The 18,914-nt window shown below is 44.8% G+C and overlaps 1 protein-coding gene across 1 annotated transcript; it reads right to left on the reverse strand.

The window, feature by feature from the left end:
• Positions 1-463: 463 nt before the first annotated feature.
• On the reverse strand, positions 464-3,143 carry SMIM32 (small integral membrane protein 32). Its single transcript, XM_038150601.1, has one exon. It carries the CDS (start codon positions 2,534-2,536, stop codon positions 2,216-2,218), a length of 321 nt encoding a protein of 106 aa, XP_038006529.1. The 5' UTR covers positions 2,537-3,143; the 3' UTR covers positions 464-2,215.
• Between the last annotated feature and the right edge of the window lie 15,771 nt (positions 3,144-18,914).

Below are 18,914 nucleotides of genomic sequence, written 5' to 3' on the forward strand. Positions count from 1 at the left end.
GTGCTCAAAGCCAGACTGGAAGGGGCTTGGAGCAACCTGGCATTGGAAAATGACCCTGCCCATGGCAGAGGGGTTTGTACTGGGTGATCTTTAAGGTGCTTTCCAACCTCAGCTGTTCTGGGATTCTATGATTCTGAATATTATTAATGAAACTTTCTTCTGCAATAGAAATTATCCCGGCTATTGATGAGAGCAACACAGGGCATGGATAAAAGCATTCCCAGAAAATCAGTTAACACTCTCAGCATGACAGGTTCTTCTGTAGTATTACTCCAACCAGGCTGTGGAGAAAAATAGGATTATTCTGGAGCTATTCTTGATCTGTTTAAATAAAGAGTGCAAAGCAACGTGTGCTCTGTCAGGTTCTGAGGCTTTTGCCAGCAGAAATTCTTAGACCAAACTCATTATGGCTGGTAGCTGAAAACAAGCTGTCATTACTTAAAAACAAATAAGAAATGCCTGATTTGATAAAACTTGATTTATTCAAAAAGGGCTGAGAGAAATACACTTGCATTTCTTGTTGCCTTCTGCATTAATTGGAATTACACCAGTTAAATTTGGTTCAGAGGAAATATTGGCCACATATCAAGGAATAAAATACTGGAATCTGTTATGTAGTAGTTTAGCTAATTGGAGCAAAATAAAACATGGTAACAAAGACAATGACATGGAAGTGTTATCAACTGTGCAATTTTTGGGTTAAAAAAGAAGAAGCTTGCAAACAGACTTCCATATATACACATTTTGTCTGTGTTCTCCAGTGCAAGCCCGTATGTGTGTGTAATTGCATTGTAAAATCCTCCTTTGGATGAAATAAGTTATGTAGACATATATACATGCAGCTCCTCTGGAGTACTCTGCAGGTCAAGAACAGGGTGAGGAGCAGTATCTGACACCACTTTGAACCCCATTTCAGATGATCCAATACCCAAAACTGCAGCTATAATAGTATTTAGGACTAATTTTTTTAGCTAAATAGGATTTAGGATTTAGCTATCCAGAAATACACTGTATCCAGGTGTTTCTGGATAGCTGTAATTATTCTGTATGTTGAGCCATTTGATTAAAAAAAAAAAAAAAAACAAAAAACAAAACCCCAAAAACCAAGCCCTTTGCCTGCTGTTTGTGGGAATTGTGGACACTCTTCCCACGTTCATGAAGCTTTATCTGGAACTGTGCTGTAACTGCAAGTTTACAAGAAATCAGCATCTACAAAATAGCTTGTCACCTACCAAGTTAAGCAGAAGCTTTTCTTGTTCTCATTTTAGAAAAAAAAATTAGACAGTAATTTGAAATGGTAGGGGTTGCCAGTGACCAGTGTTGAATCAAGCTGTTGTCAAATTGATAATTCATGCTTCTAATTGTGCTAGGTTAGGATGAAGAGCAAGGAGTGGCAAAGTAAAGCTACTCTTCCTATAAAGCTGTGTCTTATGGCTTTCAGAACTTACCCACTTTGTGTATCAAACTTGGAGCACTCTGCTTACACTTTTCATTAGTTTGCATAATATTAAATATATTCATTTTCTTTCTCCACTTCTCTCCATCCTGATTATTTTGGTTTCATGCTGTGGCAAGTAATTTCCTTTGCAGCTTATGAAAAATGAAAATAAATTCCTTAGGTAGTAAGTGTTTTACATAAGTAGTAACATAAGACTTGATCAATGATGCATTCAAACTTCAAAAACACCCTTAACAGAATGACAATCAAAAGCCTAATAAACATTTTTCATTTTCTTCTCCTGCCTGGCAGGCCTCCCACAGCATCACCATGCAGTTCCAGCAGCAGTTGGGAGAAAGGGATCTGGAAAGTAAACTCATCTCTGTGGAGCTGTTAGGTAAATACACTGGTTTTTTACATTTGATGCTTGGTTTGCTAAACATGGGGGAACAAGCTCCACCAGATGCCCAAATCAGAGATTGTTGTTAATACAATTATCCTTGTATGGGTGGATGATGACATTTGCATACACGCAGAGCTTAATCTGGAATCGCGGGGCAATTTTTTTGCAAGAACTGTATCAGTTTGCTAAAGCATTCTCTTCAGTTCATAACAGAGCTTTTTATTTACAGCTACTCAGATTGGCATACAGCACAATTCTGAGCAATCTCCTCCTGCCCACTACTCTAAAGGGGGTCACATCCCTGCACTGGCACATGGCACTAACTCCTTATTGCACAGGGTTTGTGGTGCCTGCTCCTGCTGGGATGAGAAGTGTCAGACAGCTTGTGTCCTCCACGGGTTCCTCGCCTCCCTGAGCGATCTGTCGTAAGGAAGAGTAGCAAAAAAAGAATTTTTCAGCTGGCAGTTTATGAAGAACACAATGAATGTCACAGTCAAGAACAGAAAGAAAAATAGAATGATGTAAGTCACCAGGTCTGGCTTATTTATTTCCCCTTCTTTTAACACCCTGGCTGTCGACATGTAAAGAGCCGAGGAGCTCACGGGTCTCGGAGTGCTGCTCAGGTAGGGCGTGTTGGTCTGAATCATTAGGTGAGCTTCAGTGGCACTGGTAGAATTGAGCAATTCACTATACATGTTCTTGATTAAATTTCTTCCACAGCAGAAGTAAAACAGGAGGGCGAACGCAGTCAGTCTTTGGCATAGGAAAGAAATAATCCTGCTTGTAAAAGGATGCAACCCAGCCGCATGTTGTCTAAAACAAATTAATTCACTTGCATGGCTCAGTGACTTTCTTTTAAATCTTCTTGGCCCATATTTACAGCATTTATCCACAAATATTAATCAAAAATGATACAGGTACCTCGTGTCCTGGCCCTTGTTCCCCCAGCACGCCTCCTTTGGGGAAATGCGCTGGCTCATCTGCCGGTCAGCCGGGATGTGCGGGGAGCTCCGGGAGCGCGCCGCGAGCCCGGGACCACCGCTCCCGCATGGGCTGGGGCAGAGAGAGCCCCTTCAGCCCGGGCTGGGGCAGAGAGAGCCCCTTCAGCCCGGGCTGGGGCAGAGAGAGCCTCTTCAGCCCGGGCTGGGGCAGAGAGAGCCTCTTCAGCCCGGGCCGGGGCAGAGAGAGCCTCTTCAGCCCGGGCCGGGGCAGAGAGAGCCTCTTCAGCCCGGGCTGAGCAGAGAGAGCCTCTTCAGCCCGGGCTGGGGCAGAGAGAGCCTCTTCAGCCCGGGCTGGGCAGAGAGAGCCTCTTCAGCCCGGGCTGCGGCAGAGAGAGCCTCTTCAGCCCGGGCTGCGGCAGAGAGAGCCTCTTCAGCCCGGGCTGGGCAGAGAGAGCCTCTTCAGCCCGGGCTGGGGCAGAGAGAGCCTCTTCAGCCCGGGCTGGCGCCGGGCACGGAGCAGCCCCCTCGGGCTGGCAGCGCTCACTGTCCGTCCGGGGGAGGCACGATGGCTTTCCAGCTGCTCTGCAGAAGCGGGATGCGCATAAATCCGGGGTTAAACGGCATCTGCACGGAGAGGCAGCCGCTGCCTGGAGATCCTGCCGGATTCGCCGTCGCGGTTCTCTGCCTCGGGAGGCTCCGTGCTGCTGAAATCCTGGCGCTGGGAAGCATTAGTTGACTTTCTTAATCCCAGTTAACGGCGCTCTGTGGAGCCAGTGTTCAGAGGCTGAGCATTCTGCTTGAGCTTTCCGGGCGCTCCTTTCATTGCTTTGAGAGAAATGAATTTTAAAAAAAGAGCGATGTCCCTTTGCTTCAGAAAGAAACCCCCAAAAAAGCTGCCCTGGGGATGGGCGAGGGTCAGTTCTGTGGAAGCCTCCCGCAGCACTGGGCTCAGCCGAGCTCGGGCTGTGTCAGAGCCGGCTGAGCCCCGCAGCAGCCCCAGCCCCGGCAGCGCCGCTCGCTCCGCGGCCAGCGCAGGGCAGGGGAGCGCAGGGCAGCAGCGCAGGGCAGAGTAGGGCAGAGCAGCGCAGGGCAGCGCACGGCAAGGCAGCGCAGGCAGCAGCGCAGAGCAGGGCAGCAGCGCAGGCAGCAGCGCAGGCAGCAGCGCAGAGCAGGGCAGCAGCGCAGCAGCGCAGGGCAGCGCCGCTCGCTCCGCGGGCAGCGCAGGGCAGCGCAGGGCAGGGCAGCGCTGCGCGGGGCTGCCGACCCCTCCGCAGCCCGCCGTGCAGCTGGCACTGACACGATGCTAAAAAGGAAGAGATCTTCGGATAAATTCCCGTGAGTGCCTGAGGCTCTGGCTGGAGTGGAGGTTTCGAGCTGGGGGAGGGTAGCAGAGAACGGGACAAAAAAAGAAGAAAATTGCCTCAAAACCTTTCTTTCTTCCTTAGTCCTTTATTGTTTAAATCTAGAGTAATCGATGTCCCTTTTCTTTTTTTTTTTTTTTTTTTTTTTTTTTTTTTTTTTACTCCTCTGTGATCCCCAGCACCCTCTCCAGCCTAACAATTAGCATGTTAATTCTTTTTTTTCAGCAAATTGCTTTATGCTGCTATTAGCTCCTGGCTGCTCGCCAGCTTGCTCTCACAATCTCCCATGCATCAGATAAGCGCCGCTAATACTTTTATTTTAACGCATTGGAACTTGAAAAAGGGGCAGGGGAGACAAGAGGAGCGAGGAAGAATAACTGGGCAGAGGAAAACACCACCTCCAGCCCCAGGGTGCTGATCCCAGCAAATGCTAAAGCTCCTTATGATGAGCTGTTGCAGCCAACGGTGCAAGTGGTTAAACATTTCCCTTAGCATAATAAATGTTTCTACTGAGAGAGGGCGAATGAAGAGAAATCTTCTGGTCAGTTAGATTTGAATAAAATCAGATCAAATTGACACCCTCTGAGACCCTGGTCAGCATGTTCCTCATCTCCTGCCAAGCTCCAGGTGCTCTATTTACACCCCTTGTGCCACCAGCAGCTCTGCTGGGGTGGTAGAAAGCTGACACATCTGTCACAGTCCTGTTCACATCCTCCTGCATCCATCCTCAGAAGAGCCATTACCTGTGTGTTTACTCACAAGTCCTGGTGACACTGTCATCCACAAGGAGGTCTTCCTCTACGGAAGGTTTTCTAGACTTTTGTTCCTTTCTGTCTCTCTCTTCCCCCCGTTTTCCAGCCCCAGTGCTCTGAGCACCTCACACTGCTCTCCAGGATGGCAGCAGGAGCTTTTCCTGCCTGCCCCAGTGCTCCTCCTGGGAGCACATCTCCTGCCCACAGAGCCACGGGAGTTACACCTATTTACTCTGCGGGTTCAAAGAACAGGATGCCGAGGCAGGCAGCTGTGCGGGCTGGAAAAATCAACAGAGCCACAGAGGTTGAACTCTCATGTAGCAACCTCTCCTTTCATGCCTCCTTCAAAGAGGGGACTCTGTGAGCAGCAGCACAGCGAGGCTGAACGCCTTCCCAGCACCATCCCATCTTCAGCTCTCTCCTCTCTGAACTGTTTTTGAGTTTAACAAAGCTTTGCATCCTTTTTTATTTATTTCCTGTATGGTTTTCATTAATATGTAGGAAAACCAAGAAGGCGTCTGGGGCTGAACCCTACAAATAGTATGCACAGTCCTAATGTTCAACATACAGGTTCTCTGCAGATGTTTCCAACTCTGTAATAGGAGGAAAATGCAACAAAAGATGCATAGGGATGTCATGGTCATTGATGTGTTTCCTCCCTGCACAGAAGTGTGGTGCAGAAGAAAGGGCCCTGCCAGGGGCTCCTTGGTATCTTTCACTCCATCCCTCCCTTGAGCCCGTGGGGAGCGTTCCCCTGGGTGTGTCCCTGGGGGAGGATGGCACAGTCCCGGGATGGGATGGCTCCCTGCGTTCCCCTGGGTGTGTCCCTGGGGGAGGATGGCACAGTCCCGGGATGGGATGGCTCCCTGCGTTCCCCTGGGTGTGTCCCTGGGGGAGGATGGCACAGTCCCGGGATGGGATGGCTCCCTGCGTTCCCCTGGCTGTGTCCCTGGGGGAGGATGGCACAGTCCCGGGATGGGATGGTCCCCTCGCTGCTGGGACAGGGTGAAGGCACTGTTTGCTGTGCCCTATAAGTTCCCCCCAAACGCCTCGTGGGGCTGCATCCCTGCCCTGCACACACGGAGTGCCCCTCTGAGCACCCTCTTTCCACCCCTCTTCGCATGCAGGTTGCATGTAGACACAGAACCAGACTCTATTTTTTACCTTTTGCTCCTAAACAATGTTCTCTCATCCCTGGAAGATCCCTGCCGTAGCTCAGCTCTGGTGCCAGTGCTGTGATTGTTTCCAGTGGTCACCGAGCAGCTGCCCAGCGTGGGGATCAATCCTCAGGGTGTTTTACAGGTGCTTTGTGTGCACACAGGGAGGTCTGAACTCCTCTTGCTTTTTGGCCGGCTGGCTGGAGCTCATACACAAACAGATGAGAAGGCTTGGGAGTAAATCAGATGTATTTTCTGTGGCACTGTATCCAGGCTTAATCTTCAAACAGCTAAATTGCCATAAATAATGCCTTAATTGCAAAAATAAGAGCTGATCCTTTCCCTTTGTTCTCCTTAATTTGGAAGAGTTTTTAAAGTCTTCAGTTTCTTTTAATTTTTCCTCATTAACTTATTCCTTATTTAGTAGTTTCACTGGGTTTGTTTCTTGGTTTTGGGGATTTTTTTAATTCTTTCCCAAGGCTGCCAGCATTTAGTGGCTGATTTTGTTAGTTTTTATGTGCACTGGCAGTAGCACTGCAAGGACAAACACAGGGCCTCTGACACTGGCTGGAGTTTAATGATAATAAACTTTAGAGTGTTGCAACTTCCTGTCCTGCTTAGAAACTGGGTCAGCATTGCTGGCCCCGGTGGCATCATGGGACAATCCTGGGGCTGGAAAGGCTTCTCCCTCCTCCTGTGCCACCCCCATCTCTGGGTTTGCCTGCCCTCAGCTACATTCAAGAGCAAGAAATTTTGTTCAGGAGTGTTGGAACCCCAGCAGACCCTAAGGAGTTGGTGGATGGTTGTGGTGACTCGGTGGCAGCTCTGGTCCAGTCCTGCCAAGGTGTGAAATAAATAATGACATAAACTGTCCCGAGCTGAAAAGAGGGAGAGCAGAGCCTGTGCCCCTCAGCCCCATCCCCTGCTGCTCTCCAGGCTGGCAGAACAATCCTGTCTGCTTTAACAATCCTTCAGCCCAGCTCCCACCAAACAGAGCACAAATCTTAGCGGGTGGGAATTGCTGGGCGTTGATCCACGCTCTGGAAGGCTGGAGCCTTTCCCCAGCTCCAGCCTGGTAAATAATGCATGATCTCTCTCATGTGCTTACGCAACCCCTACCACGATAAACACCAAGCCAGGGAAATGAAAGTGGAAAGAAACATTATCTTTCTCCGTAATGCAACCATTTACAATCTGCATTACGATCCTTCTGCTCTGCAGAGTGAGCAGCAGTCAGGGGGATGTTTCTATTAGCAGACCAGAATGCAACAAATCATGGGCTGTAACTTTCCAGTGCCGCATAAAAGCAGCTTAAAACCATATAAAGGAAAGAAAATAAAAATAACATACAGGGATTATTTCCTTTTCTGCTCACTCCAAAGGCAAATACTTATTTCCAGCTGCCTGAGTTTCAGATATTTAGGAACATATTTTCAAGTGCAGAGCCATAAAACTTAGCACTAGACACCTAATGTGGGGATCTTGCCTTTGGTTCTTAAATATGGGGCAGGATGCCTGAAAAAAATTGGCTCAAGTGCAGAGAAGTCATGAAAATGTTTTTTTTCCAGAAGAGCTTGTGTGTGCTATTTCAAACTAACTTCTACCATTAGGTTCCTCAGGACATGTTTGCACCAGCTAAAGCAGGAGCATTTAGGAAGTCTCCAGAGAAGTCTGAGGCAGTGGAGTGGAACTGGGTGATCTTAAGGTCCCTTCCAGCCCAAACCATTCTGGGATTCTACAAAAAGGAGCTTGTGTGCATTTGGTCAGTGCTGCATCCAGATCCTTTGCTCTTCTCCAGGCTGGGAGAAGTGCTGTGATTCATCCAGGCACGGGATGGGCAGTAAGCACCACACACCTCCTGCCATCCCCGAGAGCTTTGCCACTGCTGCAGGGGGTGTAGGAGAATGACTCTGTTACATGAATGGTGGGAGCATCCCAGCCTCCCTGCCCTGCCTTCCCTGGCCCAGCATATGGGCACAGTGGGCTTCTGGGGGGCTCTGCAGGGTGAAGAGCTTCACCCTTGGTGAAAGGTGGTGCGTGGTCATGCATGGATTCCCTGGGTCCTGACAAAAATTGTCATTTTCTCTGTGCAGTCACCTTCTTGGTGTGTTCCGAAGGCAAAGCACAGCTTGTTAGAGTTTCACACAGCCAGGAGATGTGGGTGGGCATCCAGTGACGCTCCTGGGGATGCAGCTTCCATACATCCACACATGGAGAACACGAGCAGGAGGTGCTCTGGAAAAAGAAGCAAAAGGTTTAATTGTAGACAAAGCTTGTCTTTGGTACCTCCTTTACACTCAAACAGGTCCTGAGTCAAACAGTGCTGCTTTGGCAGCTGAGCTGGGAACAAAAGGGGCTGTGGAGCTGGGCTGGGCTCTGCAGCAGGAGAAAAGCTTCTCCCAGCTCAGGGCTGCCAGCTCAGCCCTCGGCTGGGCACTGTGCTGCTGCCTGCATGTGTTGGCTCAGGACCACGGCAGTCCTGGCCCTGCAGCACCAGGATGCTCCCCGGGGCTGTTTCTGGCCCATCCTGGTGCTCCCTGGGACAGGGAGGAGAGTCCAAGGACAGGAATGTGCAGGAGCAAGGCTGTGTGCTGTTCACTGGGTCTGTATGGCCAGCCTTTAACCCCAGTTATTGGGGGTTCAATTTCAGTAAGAAAAGAAAGGATGAAGGGCTACAACTTCAACAAGGTTTCAGTTTTCAATATGGTTTGCTTCTGGTGTTAGCAGTCCCTCTCCAACTTGCAAGATGAATAAAAGGCAGTATCAGTCCCATCCTGAATAGATCCTCTGGGGATCAGAAGGAGGTTTGGGGAGGCTGTGGAAAATTGTGCTTCTCACCTGTCTCCTGTTCATGTTTCTTCTCAAAGGATTAAAGGGAGTCTTTCTCCAGGCTGCTGCACAAAAGATATCCCACCTGTGTGTATAACCCTCCTCCAGCCTGTTCCGCTGGGATGCTGCAAATCTTCCCATTTAACTGTAATGTTAACTTCACTGTAGGGAATTCAGACCAGGAGTGGCTGGGGGTCCCCATCATCTCTTGAAAAAGTGTTGAACTCTCAGGCAGAAATCCTCTGGCATCGCCCTCCTCCTCCCTACATTAATTTTGCCAGTATCAGGTGTTTGGGATGAGGCAAGGATTGTTTGTGAAGCTTCACAGATCATCACAGGGTTCTTTTATTACCAGAATCTGTCTTTATTTATGGCTTCTTGCTGGTACAACTCACCTGTCTGGTGTTAGAATTCTCCCCCCTCTGTTTCTGAGCCCAGGGCAGGGTCTGTCAGTGGTGGGCAGCTGTGGCTGTCAGGCAGCAGGTGACAGCCTGGGGACATGGGGTTCCTCTTTCTTCTCTGGTTATTGATTTTTGCTCTGTTTGTCTTAATGTTGATATTGTCAACTCTGAGAGGAGTCAACAGCAAGTAATAAGGGGAGTTATTAAACCTGGGTGATCCCTTAGACATAGAGAGGGAAGTTATTTTACAGCCCATGGGTGTTCCTGCCTCCCTGCATGCATGCCAAGCCTGGGTGTCTCTGTGCAACAAGATGTCTGCATTGCAATATCTCAGTTTGCAAACTCCTCCTTAGTTTGAAAAACAGACTTGGTAATACTTCCTTACCCTGCAGGGATCCAGAGGATTAATCAGTAAAGGTGGCAAGGTGCTCTGATGTGGTTAAAAAATTAAAAAAAAAATACTAAAGAACCATCTAAACCAGGATGGAAGATGGAGCTGAACCCTGGGGGTGATGAAGCTGAAATCTTAATAAGCTATTGACACTCTCTGGAAAGTTATACCATCATCCCTCTGGAGCACCAGTCCCTCAGTGTGGCTGGCTACTGCTTTAAGATGTATTTCCATCTATGACTGTGAAAAAAATTAAAGGAAAATTGAACATAGTGTTCCTCAGCAGGCCAGGGATTGGGGAATTTAATTGCCTGTGTGCTGCTTGATAAAGAAAACCAGTTTTGTGATTTGTAATTTGTCATTCAGAACAGTCTGACTCAAGAAATCACATTGCTTTTTTTTAACTCCACGGTCTTTTTGATGTTATGATAGAAATCTCCTCTAAAACACACAGAACACCTCTGAAAACAGGTCCTGCCCAGAGCAGGGGATGGTCTGTCCTTAGCAGAGGACAGCTGAAATCTTGTTTGTGTCCTAAGCTGAAGTAAATTTTCTGTAGGATGGCAGAACAAAAACTTTGTTTCAGTTTCTTTTTATGAAATACTTTTTGAGAAAAGCAACCTCTTCCTATTTTTCTGCTCTCTAAAAACGCCTGCAGATGTACAAGGGAAGGGTAAATTCATCATTTCCATTCCTACAGAACAGCTGATCTGAAAGATTTGTGCTGTTTACTGAAGACATGCACCCAAAAAGGGAGACAAAAAGCTCTTAGACCTGTGCATCAGGTTTCTGTGTCTGTTTACTCCTTGTTCTGGGGTGGAGTCTGAATCCCAGAGAAGGGTTTGATATTACAAAATTTTACATATTTACATATTCAGCTATTCTATTTCTATTTCAGCTACATTTTTTTACAGAAGGGACAATGCAGCGTCCCTGCCTGAGCAGACCCAGCCTTGAATCAGATGAAATTTTGCTGGTGATCCAGATTTCCAAGTGTCTCCACAAGCCCTGGAGCACGCTCTCCTTGTTTCTGTGAGAGGTTGCTGCTCAGACCTTTGTGGAGAGCCCGAAGAGAGGAAAGCCCAGCTGCCAGGCAGAGGTGGAGAACAAGATCTGTGAGTGGGAAGCCCAGCTGTCAATGCCTGCAGCAGGGAATCCACCCAGGCTGGCACAGCTCACCCTTGTGAGTCCTCTGTGTCCTCTGTGTCCCCTCCCCAGCTGTGACAGCTCCTTTGAGAGCCTGTGGCTCTCCCTGCCTGAGGCTGTAATTAGCAGTAATCAAGGCAAGGTGCTGCCCACGCTGCCACAGGGGATGGCAGTGCAGTGTGCTGGAGCAGCTGTGCTTTGGGGAGCCTTGGAGGCATCTCCTGCCAGGGCCAGGGCTCCTCATGGCCCCCCAGCAAAGCTGGAAAATGCCCTCAGCAAAGCTGCTCTGCAGCTTGGGTTTATTGAATGTACCTGGAAATAAAATCTATCGGGGTGTGACAAGGGTTATTTTAATAATCTAAAAATCTTATTGCTTCTGGAATAGCTGCTCCTTCATGGAGCAAGAAAATTGGTTGTAATTTCATGGAAATAAATTTGAGAAACTCAAACTCCACTATCAGTTAGGAAAACAGCTTTTTCTTTTTCTCACCTGTAACAGTGCTCATGAAACTGCAGGAAATATAAAGCAAATAGAAATACTTGCAACTAATTTCCCTCATTAGTAAAGTAAAAACTTTACCTGATTTTTAACTTTGCAGAGGAAAGCAGTGCTAGCAAGAGATGGTTCTTTTGAGGTGATGGAAGATCTTGTTACTCAGTCATGTTCCTCGCCTCGATAGAAGCAGATACATTCCTGTTGTATTTTAATTAGTTCTAAACCTATGCAGGTGAGGAGTACAGTACAGTATTGTTATTAAAATTCATGCTTCATAATCAGAACAGTTAGTGCAGCCTCTGAGAACAGCAAGCCAAAGAGCTTTTAACTTTGGTTAATAGTGGAATTATCTAACTCCTGCTATCATTTAACCCATTGCTAAGTTTTGAAGTAGATAGAAAGGTTGTGATCATAAAGTGAAATTGTTGCATTAAGATCATAAGGAGAAAAGCTGTGATCCTTCTCAAAGGCCACATCAGGCCAGCCATTAATTATAAATGCTCATTAATTATAATGGATTTTCTGCCACAAAATCTCTAACTGATCTCTTGAACTGAACTTCAGTGGGGCAGCAGTGACAAATGTAGGAGGATTGCCCCTTTTAAAAGGCTGGGGGTTTTTCTCTTGTGGCATCCATGCTGAAACGAAGCAAAATGACTAATGAAGTTAAGAACCTCATTCTTTAGAAGATCAAAGTCATAAAATTCTGTTAACTCCCTTTGAGACAAAATTATCAATTATAGCAAAGAGACTTTTTTCTCTGTAACTTTTTGTTGCATTTTAAAACTCCCTAATTGTTCCCCAAGCCCATCTTCCTTTGTACTTTGCTACGAACTAATTTACTGAAGTGTCAGGAATCTAAAAAAAGGCATCTCTAGGACAAAACATCATATATTCTTCTTAAGAACAGAAGTAACACCCAATTCCTCTTCAGCAGAGCCCAGCACGCTCTTTGGTTATCAGAGAGCTCTGCTGGCATTCAGCTACACAAGATCCATGTTCCTAGAAAAGGAGGAGTAAATTTGGTATTTTTGTGTAGTGTTTATACTTCTCATCTTCTCCTCTCTGAGCTGCTTCCTTCTCCTCTTTTTGGAGTTCAGGACTTTTTGCTGAATTTTTGTAGGGCAAATGTCATCAGAATGTCTTCAAATCACCCCTCCCAAGTGTATTTTTGTGTCCCCATTCAGTTTGGGGGAATCCTGGAAGGTAGGGAGGGACAGAGATGTTTAACTACATGGTTGCAACACAACTAAATTTGGCTGTAGCTTTTAATTTCTCTTTAACTGCAGTTTTTAACTCCTCCAGTGCCAGGCTGTTCCTAGAGCTGCTGCCATCACTTTCCACTGTCTAGTGTTGTATTTGGCAGAAATATCCCAGCTCTGTGTGGTCCCCAATCTGTAGCCTGGGGGTGCTCATCTCTTCAGTTAAAAATTTCCACAGAAGTATTTTTTTCCTTTGATATGTTAGGAAAAAAAAATCGTAGGATGAAAATGTTGCATCAATATTTTTAATGGTTATTTAGAGAACGAGGCGTTTGGACGTGCTTGAAAATACTGCTGGGCACCTATTTGCATGTGTAGGTGCCTAAATATCTGAGAAAAACAACCATATGGTGTCTCTGGACTCAGATCCTCAGAAAATGTGTAGTCTACTCAAACAAAGAGAATCTAGGCACATACATTTCCTTTGATGATTTGCTCAGCTCCTAATATCTCCCTCTCTAATGTGCAGAGGAAGAATACACAAAAGGCTTTGAAAGGCTCTGATGCCTTTGCACTGTCTGTATGTGTTTTACAGATAACATTATGGAAAACTAGCAGGAAAACCCATATATATTTTATACAAGCATTCTGCTCTCCAATTTCAACATCCCTTAGAATTCTTACTTTATAAAATAAATAATTGCCTACCTGGTGCCTAGATAGCATTGCCAGTTATTTCAAAGTCAATTAATTTCTGCAATTATTTTGAGCTACCTCAAATTGCTTCTCCTCCTTAAAGACTAATTTTCTTCCATCCTGTTCAAGCAGAATTCCAGATTCCATATTTTAATTTCTGTAGAACTCCTGGGTTGTCTATAGGAGAGAATTTGGCCTCAGCATGCCAGAACACAACAAGTACAAACCTTTCTGCTGCCAGGAATCAGCCCTGCTTTGTGCACACCTTACCTGGGACAGAAGACAGAAGCATTAGCACCTGAATGCAGAATATTTTCTGATCTGTGCATGGTGCCTCTGCTGGAAAGCAACACAAAATCCTGTCATTCTGAGCAGATGACCATATTGTGCCAGATTTGGGTGGAAGTTCTTGCTGGTATCAAGATAATTCCCAGTGGGTAGCTGCCAGCAGAGTTTTGGGGTCACTAGATTAAGTGGACACTGAGAAACAATGGTTTAAAAAAACCCACTCCTAAACATACAAACTGTTCCAGCTTCCACAGGGCAAAGCCTGGAACAGGGAATTAGTAAAATTATATTAATTTCAATGCTGATTCTTCAAATATAGGGCAACGTCTTGATTCTGAACCTGTTACATGACTTTCTTCCCTCAGTGTTGACAGTCTTTAATGCCAAAATTAATGAGATACTCATTGATGCTGGGCCAATTCCCTGACTTGCACATTGTCAATCAGGTAGAAATCCAAATGTTCACCCACTCTCTGAACCATTTAATGTCTCTGACTCCATCAGAAGCACATGACACATCTTGTGGATCATGTGGAATAAAATCAGATATTCTTTCCTTTTCACTCTGATGGAAAAGAAAGCACCCCACGATTCCCAACTCTATAATCGTTTCCTATGAAATAAATTACTTTATCTGTCTTAATACTGTCACACTTCTGTTCTCCAGTGATCTACTTCTTCCATCTGTGTGCATAACTGCAATCTTCTCTACACCTACTCTATGTATGCTCAAGTGTCAAAATCCAGCCTCAATCATTCCTGTCATCAGTCTCTTGTTCTGATGGGATAGTGGGTAAAGCATCACTGCCCCCCAGACTTCTTTGGGAGATTTCTGGGCTCACTTTGCAGAGTCTACATGAGCTATCTGAAATACAGGGTGACTGAGTTTTGCTTTGGTTTTTGTCACCTGAAATTTTCCACTTATGGAATGACAGGGTATTTTCACTGCTGTGTGTCTTGTTTCCATCATGACTGATGCTGCAGTGAAGCATAATTTCAGGAGATATCCACATCACCCAAATCCTCTGAAAGTTGACTTGCTGTTTCTTATTGAGTAATTCTGTGTGACTCATCCTTTGTTCTCTGATACAAATTTTTTTCACTCATTTGCAGAATATTGTTCAGACAATTGAGCTGACTTTCTCAAATCACCATCTTTTCTGGTGAGGCAGCACAATCACTTTCCCCTTTCACAAAGCCCTTGTGAGAGAATGAGGCGACCCATTTGTTACCACCATCTTGTTTGCCTTGAAATACAGATTATACTTGGCTAAACAAAACAACTGCTGGAAAAACAAAAAGAAACCCTCCTGGAAGCTCTGCATTTTCATAGTTTGACATGGCAGTGTGCCTCTCCTGCTGGGCCACGACTGGCTTTGCTCACAAAACACTCTCACTACCTTCCCCCAAACATGAGGCTGTGGGAGCCCCAGGAATTCTGTACTTCAAGATGTGAAGTGTCAGTCACTGACAGCCCTGCAGTGTGGATTTCCTTGTGAATCCCTGTGCCAGGGGCCGTGCTGCTTATCGTGTCTCATGTAAATAAAATAACCCCTCTTCTCCTGCAGCTGTTGGTATAATTTCCTGTCTCTGCCCCAGATTCCAGGCTGCCCTCAGCATCCACTCCTCAAATTCACAGCTGGGTAAATTTTGCCATCTCATGAAAGATTCTGATACTTCTTTGGACTGATTTATTTATCAGCCTAATTAAAATGTTTTGCTCTGGTAGTTCAAAACCTTTTTTCTTTCTTTTCTTTTCTTTTCTTTTCTTTTCTTTTCTTTTCTTTTCTTTTCTTTTCTTTTCTTTTCTTTTCTTTTCTTTTCTTGCTAACGGACAGGAATCCTTTTTCTTTTACATTGTAAATATAAATTTGTAAATATTGTAGATATTGCAAATATTGGGTAAATAGATTTACCCCATCTATTGTGTGCATCAAAAGTTGGTAGGATGCCTGCTCATGGAGAAACAGGAGGCAAGAGTTTAAGCATCAACAGCTGTGGGAATGACCTACAACATATGGGACATTTGGTAATGATCCAGTCTGTATTATGTAAGACATAATATCACACAGTTCTGCTAAAACTTGAAAGTAGAGAGAAGGACAATGATGGCAAATGACTGATTGCAAAGATAAAGATTCTTAACTGCATATTCATATTGTTTGGATCTTTAAAAAAATGCCTAAAATTTGCTTGTTGAATTCAAGTTAGTTACAGAGCAAAGGCTCGGCTTTGAAGGATGTTTATTGATAAACGAAGAAATGTTTGAATCATAAATATCCACAGCTGAGAATGATTTACAAATGTGTGACTGCAGGGACTGGCTGTGAACGAAAGCCTGTGCTGGGTTTCTGTGCTCCAGTTGGAGCAGGGAGGATTTCTGATGCGTGTCAGGAGACAGAAGGGTGAGCTGTGGACTTTCCAAACCCTCCCACCCCCAGTGCGTGGTATTTGATGTCCAAATGAGGCAGGCATTTCTACTTCCAGGGGGTGAAGTCATCAGAGCAGAACCAACTTAGAGCAGGGAGAACTGTGGAGTTGTGTGCTGAATAGATCTCAGCAATGAAAAATTAAGTCAGTCTATCCTACAGATATGGGTGTTGAGTTGGACACTACAGGAAAAGTCTCTTTGTTGGAAAGGTTATCCACTCCTGGGATTTCTACAGGGAATTTCTTTCCCCAGAATTATTCAATGTTGTTGAGCCTGGTAACATATTGGAAAACCAGCTCACATGCACAGTGTTTAGGGACCCCGAATGAATTTACAAACTCTCTCTGGGAACTGCTCCAGTATGTAATTTCCTCCCTGACCATGGAACTTTGAGTAACATTAAGGAGTCTCACTGCACATTTATCAGCTTGGAATTTGGACACCACTATACTGTTGGGAAGCAGAACTGTTCTACAATAATATATACCCTAATTTCTGAAAACATGTGTCTGTGTAATTAAGATGTGTACAGAAGTGGCAGAGTGAGGTTTATTTAGAGATCCCGTGTTTGACACTACAGCCCAAATGATGAGTCCTGAAGAATTCTGTTCCAGCAAGGCATAATCTTCCACATTTTAAATGCTCAGAAGTTGCCATTTGCAGTAGTTCTCAAACTCTTTGCTTAGTACTTACAAATTCATTTTGTGTTGTATTTTGCCTACTTATGGCATTGCTTTACTTGGATTTACAGAACTCACCCTTGCATATAGAAGGAAGCTGTTTGTGCTGTATCTTGCCATCTGTGTGCTTGGGTTAATACTTCTTTTATTATTCACAGTTTCAGACATTCTGCTGGTGAAATGTACATTCTGAAAGCAATGCCTGAATCAAGGATGGAAATTGTCCTCTGAGTTATGAGAAACACACACAGCCCAGCCCTGCCCTCCTCAAGAAACTCCCTGACAGCTGTTGAAGCGTTGCTGTGCTGTCCCTCTGCCCCGTGCCACACACTGTGTTGAGAGAACTTTATAAGAAATAAGTGACATGTCTGAGCTTGCAGGAGCCTCAGGATCTTCCATGGCAGCAGAGCCAAAAGGTGATGTCCTGTGCTGTTCTTACCAGTTGGCTAAGGTAAAAATCTGCTGTGATATGCAAAAATAAAAAAAAAAAGAAAAAAAGAGAGGATTCTGGATTATAGCTGAAACCACAGCCTGCCACTGGAGGACATTTATTAGAAGTGGCTCAGACACTGCTTGCCCTCCTCATTTTGAGTTGTCCCTTTCTCTGCAGTGGAGCTCATTGATTTCATCAGGGCTACTCACATCCTTAAGTACAAACAGTTCTAAGTGAGGGTGAGAGAATTGTACCTTAATCCCTAGACTGTTTCAGACCTTTTTGTCCATTACCTAAAATTTTGATGCCACCAGAGTAAAAAAATTATTTGCATCAAAAGTCTTCATCTTAGATAAAAGATTTGAGTTGCTGCTTAAAAAAATAAGTGACACTACCTCTCAAATAGCTGCAGATTCACTTTTCAGATATGCAATTTTTGTTCTATTGAATTTTTTGACATGTGGTTATGTAAAGCATCTAAAGCAAACTCCATCCATTTACACCCTCCAGAAGGCAGCGACTTCAGGAGTTAATGTGGGATTATTTTTAGCACGTATTCAAGTTTATTCATGCTGAAAGGTAGTACTTATCTTTTGTAATTTTAGAGTAGTTATTTGAATAAAAACATGAGTATAATTCTGTTTTAACTGTCATGTGACATCTGGGAACTGGTTCAAACCTCTCTCTCTTGGAGAGGTGGAAATCTCAGCAGTTTTTCCTTCCAACATCTCAGGGGTACACACAATACCTGTGTATGTGTTGAGACCTATGTCTGTAAATAATATGAGTAACAAAATATGAGTAATCTTCTATATGCTGAGAGAACATTATACCAGGAACAAAGAAAGCATCGACCAGAGAAAGTGCAATTTTCAGTGTTCTTTGTAGGAAAAGCTTGTTGAAGTTAAATTACCCCTTTGAGTACAAATTCCATGTTAAACTGTCACTAGAGACACTGTTAGATAAAAATCTGTGGCTGAGTATTTTCCCTCTAGCTGGGTAAATATTTCTGTTAGCCAACTAACTGAGCCCTTTTGCAAGTTCAGAGATGATCTGTGCAGAGGTTGTGAGTTTCTCATGTTTTGGGGTCACTCCTTGTATAACTCTTAAGCTATTTCTACTCTCTAATGAAATAGTAAAACACAAGGGGGCTGCAAATTTAGTGTGTAATTTTGGTGGAAGGACTTGGACTGTTTGTCCAAGAGGACACACAGGGATTTGGCTGGGGCTGGCTAATGCAGAAGCAACAGCAGGAGGTCAACAAAATTCCACAAAATTTTATTTGTTCCAAGTTTGATTTACAGGAAAAGGAATATAAACCTCTTACTTAGAGATGATTGTGGGTCTGACACTGGGAAAAGCTTTGCAGTAAAAATAATAATTAAGTTACAGTGATAATGAGGCTGTAGTTACACAATGCCAAGTGATCTTTTTTGCCTTTGCAGGCGATGCACAATTGTACATTTTGATATTCAAGATAGTCTGGGTTGCTCCAGCCTTGGGGCCTGCATTGATAGGTCTGTGCTGTATCATCCTGCAGAAGAACATATACCTATATTCACACAATAATGCCTTTCACAGTCTCTTCCTCAAGCCAACATGCCATAAAAGTATTTGTGATACTGGGTCTGTTGACAGTGATGTTCAAAAAGTCATTTTATGATGTATTTTGTGGTATATGGGTAAAACCTGACAAAAGAAAGGCCTTGTAAAATCATGGCTCAGGTCTTGCTGCTTTGGCTGGGTACAGCTAACAGCTAGCCTGATAAGCTCCTGTGAGAAAGGAATTGTAACAGTGAGAATCAGTTTGGATATCAATCTATTCCTGTGGGAGCCAATTTGCACCTGTGAGAAGAAAGATTCTACCCA

Source organism: Motacilla alba, chromosome 13, assembly GCF_015832195.1.
Source record: "Motacilla alba alba isolate MOTALB_02 chromosome 13, Motacilla_alba_V1.0_pri, whole genome shotgun sequence".
NCBI classification, from domain to species: Eukaryota; Metazoa; Chordata; class Aves; order Passeriformes; family Motacillidae; genus Motacilla; species Motacilla alba.

Coding starts and splice junctions, on each gene's coding strand:
- SMIM32 (XM_038150601.1), bottom strand. CDS start 2,536: ATGTATAGTGAATTGCTCAATTCTACCAGTGCCACTGAAGCTCACCTA.